The 5,551-nt window shown below is 42.6% G+C and overlaps 1 protein-coding gene across 2 annotated transcripts in view; it reads right to left on the minus strand.

Moving 5' to 3' along the window:
• The window catches only part of PTGR1 (prostaglandin reductase 1), a 56,129-nt gene that overhangs the window by 45,692 nt on the left and 4,886 nt on the right, over positions 1–5,551 (minus strand). For both annotated transcript variants that reach the window (XM_011941705.1, XM_011941696.1), the window contains exons 3-4: positions 3,803–3,848; positions 2,554–2,610 (exon numbers count right to left, since the gene is read on the minus strand). In XM_011941705.1, coding sequence (XP_011797095.1) covers positions 2,554–2,610; positions 3,803–3,848 — 103 coding nt within the window. The remainder of the gene's footprint in view (positions 1–2,553; positions 2,611–3,802; positions 3,849–5,551) is intronic.

The following is a 5,551-nucleotide window of genomic DNA, read 5'->3' on the forward strand; positions in this document are numbered from 1 at the left end:
TCTGGCACTTACTCTGGTGGTCATCTGGAGTACTCTGGTGGTCGTTTTGGAGCAAATCAATTATCTTTTTCTTTTTTCTTTCTTTTTTTTTTTTTGTGACACAGTCTCCCACTGTTGCTCAGGCTGGAGTGTTGTGGGGCAATCATGGTTCACCACAACCTCAACCTCCCCTCAGCTCAAATGATCCTCCCACCTTGGCCTCCTGAGTAGCTGAGACTGAGTAGCTGGGACCACAGTACCATACTACCACATTCATCTAATTTTCCTTTTTTTTTCTTTTGAGATGGAATCTAGCTCTGTTACCCAGGCTGGAGTGCAGTGGCGCGATCTTGGCTCATTGCAAGCTCCGCCTCCTGGGTTCACGCCATTCTCCTGCCTCAGCCTCCTGAGTATCTGGGAATACAGGCGTCCAACACCATGCCCAGCTAATATTTTGTATTTTTAGTAGACACGGGGTTTCACCATGTTAGCCAGGATGTTCTTGGTCCCCTGACCTTCTGATCTGCCCGCCTTGGCCTCCCAAAGTGCTGGGATTACAGGGGTGAGCCACCGCGGCCCTCCAATTTTTTCTTTTTTCTTTTTTCTTTTTTTTTTTGAGACAAGAGTTTCAATCTATTGCCAGGCTGGAGTGCAATGGTGTGATTTCAGCTCACTGCAACCTCCGCCTCCCAGGTTCAAGCAATTCTCCTGCCTTGGCCTCCTGAATAGCTGGGATTACAGGTGACCACCACCACGCCCAGCTAGTTTTTGTATTTTTAGTAGAGAGGAGGTTTCACCATGTTGCCCAGGCTGGAGTGCAATGGTGTGATCTCAGCTCACTGCAACCTCCGCCTCCCAGGTTCAAGCAATTCTCCTGCCTTGGCCTTCTGAATAGCTGGGATTACAGGCGACCACCACCACGCCCAGCTAATTTTTGTATTTTTAGTACAGACAAGGTTTCACCATGTTGCCCAGGCTAATCTAGAACTCCTGACCTAAGGTGATCCACCCACCTCAGCCTCCCAAAGTACTGAGATTAAAGGCATGAGCCACTGTGCCCAGACTTTTTTGTATTTTTTTGTAGAGATGGGGTTTACCATGTTGTCCAGGGTGGTCTCAAACTGCTAGATCCACCCACCTCGGCCTCCTGAAGTGCTGGGATTATAGGAATGAGCCACTGCACTTGGCTCAATACTGTTTCCTTAGTCAGGATTTCTATAAATGGTATTACTAGGTCAAAGAGTATTAAAATGTTTGTAACTCTTGCTGCATATTGCCAAATTTCCAAATTCCTTTCTAGAAGGTTGTGCCAACTTCCCCTTCCACCATCTATGTATGAGTGTATCATCTCCATTACTATAATATTTTTAAAAATAGTTTGCCAATCCAGCAAGCACAAATACATGTTCATTTCTTTAATTGTTAGCAAGAAACGTATAAGACCTACATGAAGAAAACTGTTAATGGGATATAAGACAAAATGAGTAAATGGAGAAGCATACCTTGTGTTTGGAGAAAGAAATTTAAAGATGTCAGTTTCCTCTAAATAAATCTGTAAGGTCATTGAAATCCCAGGAAAGATCCATATAAGATTTCTACAAATGGTATTATAATAACTGGCTAGTCATTGAGACACACAATTTAAAAAAATAAAGAATGAGATGTTTGGGTTTTTTTTAGAGACAGGGTTTTGCCATGTTTCCCAGGCTGGTCTCGAACTCTTGAATTCAAGCATTCCATCCACCTTGACCTCCCAAAGTGTTAGGATTACAGGCGTGAGCCACTGAACCTGGCCCCACTCATTATTCCAATATAAAAACTAAATGACTCAATATTTTTGTCGTAAAAGATTAAACTATAAAATACAGAAAACATGAATAATTTTTTTTTTTGAGACAGAGTCTCACTCTGTCGCCCAAGGCTGGAGTGCAATGGTGCCATCTCTGCTCACTGCAACCTCCACGTCCTTGGTTCAAGAGATTGTCCTGCCTCAGCTTCCCAAGTAGCTGAGATTACAAGTGCCTACCACTGTGCCCAGCTAATTTTTGTATTTTTAGTGGAGACAGGGTTTCACCATGTTAGCCAGGCTGGTTTTGAACTCCCGACCTCAGGTGATCCACCCGCCTTGGCCTCCCAAAGTGCTGGGATTACAAGCCTGAGCCACTGTGCTGGCCAACAATTTTTGAAATAATAATATATTAACAATAGTTGTCCTTAAGGTTCAGATGATGGGGGAACTTTCAATTTCCAAGATAAAAATTTTTGTTTTATTTGAATTTTTACAATAATCATGACCTGGATGAATTTTTTTTTTTTTTTTTTTTTTTTTTTTTTTTTTTAGTGATTAAAAGTAAGGATGGCAAAGTGAAGCTGAAAAAATGACAATTTCACATCCTTCCCTCCTTTCCAGCTAGTCCATAAGGGAAGAGGATTTCCCAAGTTGATTCCAAGATCACACAGTAAGTGAACAACACAGTCTGAAGAAATTGTAGGAGTGATGGACAGAGACAGGACCCAGCAGGAGGTAAAGAGGAGACATATTTTCCAAGCATTGAGACAAATGGAAATAATTACCTGGCCACTTGCTGCCCCATCATTGTATCACCTTCTTTCAATGTTTTGGCTAAAATTCTGAAAAACAAAAAATCCATTCTTAACACATAAGAGCATCGGGGGACTGTTTTGAGTTTCAAGCTAATGGAAAACTGCTGGGTAAGTGTATGCGGCGATAAAACCCAGATAGATGAAGGGCTACAACTAGGTGAGATGCAGGAGGAAAGCTGTTAGAGGAAGTTCTGCTCTGTGACCTCAGATAAGCACTCCGATTGGATTTTTTTATGAGTGAACACAAAAGTCTTACCTCCATGTTCAAGTAAAGATGAATTTCTACCAATGACTTAAAAAATGTAACCCAGGCACCACTGGGTAGTTATTACCCAAAACACTAGCTACACAAAAAGATGCCAATTAACATTTTTAAACTGTATTTTCCACTTCAGATTTGAATCTTTATCAATGAGCTATGAAAAAAAGTAAAAGAATGATGGCTATGTTATTTACCTGGGCAAAAAAATACTGAGGACTTAGTTGTCAACAAAGCCTTTAGATTTCCTCCCCTCCCTGAGTTGTTTGCTGAGTATATAAGTTTGAGTCAACTGCAGATTTACCTACATTAAAAGAATACAGGTAAATGGAAGGCCAGAAAAGCTGATTTTAGTCTTAGCATCTTCCTCTATCCAAATTATTTGCCAGTAGTGAAATAGACAAATTTGGGTTTGGCTTCTTTTTTCTTTATGAGACGGGGTCTTACTCCGTTAACTAGGCTGGAGTACAGTGGCACAATCTCGGCTCGCTGCAACCTCTGCCTCCCAGGCTCAAGTGATCTTTCTGCCTCATCCTCCTGAGTAGCTGGGACCACAGGCATGCGCCACCATGCCCGGTTAATTTTTTTGTATTTTTAGTAGAGGCAGGGTTTTGCCATGTTGCCCAGGCTTTATTTTTTATTTTTTTTGTTTTAAGGTTTTTCTTTCCTTCTTTCTTTTTCTTTTTTTTCTGGAAGTAATTCTGTTGAGCAGTAAAAGGCAAATTGTGCAGAGCAGATAGGAGATGGTTGGGACAAAGGAACCGAGGTGATCCCTCACTAAGCTACTTAGACCTTTGCCTGAAAAAGATGAACGTGCATGAATCCCATCAATGATACTGGCTGGGAGAAACAGAGGGAAAGTGACAATGTTTTAAGTCAGTTGGATATTTTAAAAGATGGACTACTTCCAAATAGCATGTAACACAGCATTAGTGTTTTGAGGGGGGAAATAAATAATACCTCATGTAAGGATCCACGGTGAGGAACAAAGCTTCAAGCAGGACCTCTACAAAATAAAACATTCCATAGGCAATTAGAAACTCAAGGTCTAAGAGGAACAATAGACACTGAGCACCACTAGACAGGGGACGGTGAGAACGGGACGAAGGTTGAGAAACTACCTATGAGGTACCACGCTCTCTACCTGGGCGACAGGATCATTCGTACACCAAACCTCAGCCACGTGTGATTTACCCGTATAACAAGCCTGCATATGTATCCCTAACACTAAAATAAAAGTTGAAGGAAAAAAACAGAACTCAAGGCGTGATGCCTTTGCTTGGCTTTTTTTTTTTTTTTTTTTGAGACGGAGTCTTGCTCTGTTGCCCAGGCTGGAGTGCAGTGGCTTGATCTCTGCACACTGCAACCTCCATCTCCCAGGTTCAAGTGATTCTCCTGTCTCAGTCTCCTGAGAAGCTGGGATTACAGACGCCTGCCACCACATCTGGCTAATTTTTGTATTTTTAGTGGAGATGGGGTTTCACCGTGTTGGCCAGGCTGGTCTTGAACTTCTAATCTCAAGAGATCTGCCCGCCTTGGCCTCCCAAAGTGCTTGGATTATAGGCACGAGCCACCATGCCCAACCTGTTTTTGGTATTCTAAAAAAAACACAGATAATACTTCTGCTTCAGGAATGTCTTCCTATCTGTGCTTCTATAGCAGAGACAAGAAGGGGTTCTCGTTTTTGGCCCAGCCCAGTTAATAATAATAATAATAATACTATTTACTCAGCACTCATTCCATGCTTTACATGAATTATGTCATTTGATATTCAACAAATATTGTTTCCATTTTATTTAAGGTTAGGTTAAGTAACTTGGCCAAGGCCACATTTAAACCATTATGTTGCAGTGCTCACCCTATGGTTTCACCACCAGCCCCAGTTAGTGTTAGAGAACATGCATTTTGCTGGAGTGACTCTCATGTACACATTCTTTGGAATTTTGAATTTGAGTCATGGCCCTCACAGCTTAGATGGGACTGATCACTTTGCCATGCTACTTGATTGCATCCCCTTTTCTCAAAAGCTTACCTACCTGTAAACACTCCTCAGAGACTCCTCTTATAGTCTGAACTCTTCATATAGCTACTGGGCAGTGCTTACCTCACTGCCATCATCAGGCTCATGAGGATACAGAGGACATCCTCCCCACAGTCTGGTCTAAGCCATGAAGAGTAATGCACTCAAGCATGAATTTCAATTATCAATGAAAGCAGGGGATTCCTGCCACGTGACATTGAGGCTTCACACAGAAAACCCTAGAAAGGTCTATGTGCCATTTGGAAAATGGCCACAAATAACTCCCACCTGTGTGTGCTGGTCTCCTTGCCATTTCTTCCATCAAGAAATCTATTTTCTGCCTCTCAAATCTGAGCTTGGTTTTGTGATTTGTTTTGACCACGGGATACTAGCAAATGTGGCACAAGTAGAGGCTTGAAAAGCGCTTGCACAGCGGGGCATGGTAGCTCACACCTTTAATCCCAGCACTTTGGGAGGTCAAGGCGGGCTGATCAACTGAGGTCAGGAGTTCAAGACCAGCATGGCAAAGATGGGGAAACACCGTCTCTACTAAAAATACAAACATTAAGGCCGGGCACTGTGGCTCACGCCTGTAATCCCAGCGCTTTGGGAGGCCGAGGTGGGTGGATCACCTGAAGTCAGGAGTTTGAGATCAGCCTGGCCAACATGGTGAAACTCTGTCTCTACTA

The sequence above is a fragment of the Colobus angolensis genome, unplaced genomic scaffold (genome assembly GCF_000951035.1).
Source record: "Colobus angolensis palliatus isolate OR3802 unplaced genomic scaffold, Cang.pa_1.0 Scaffold103, whole genome shotgun sequence".
Lineage (NCBI taxonomy): Eukaryota > Metazoa > Chordata > Mammalia > Primates > Cercopithecidae > Colobus > Colobus angolensis.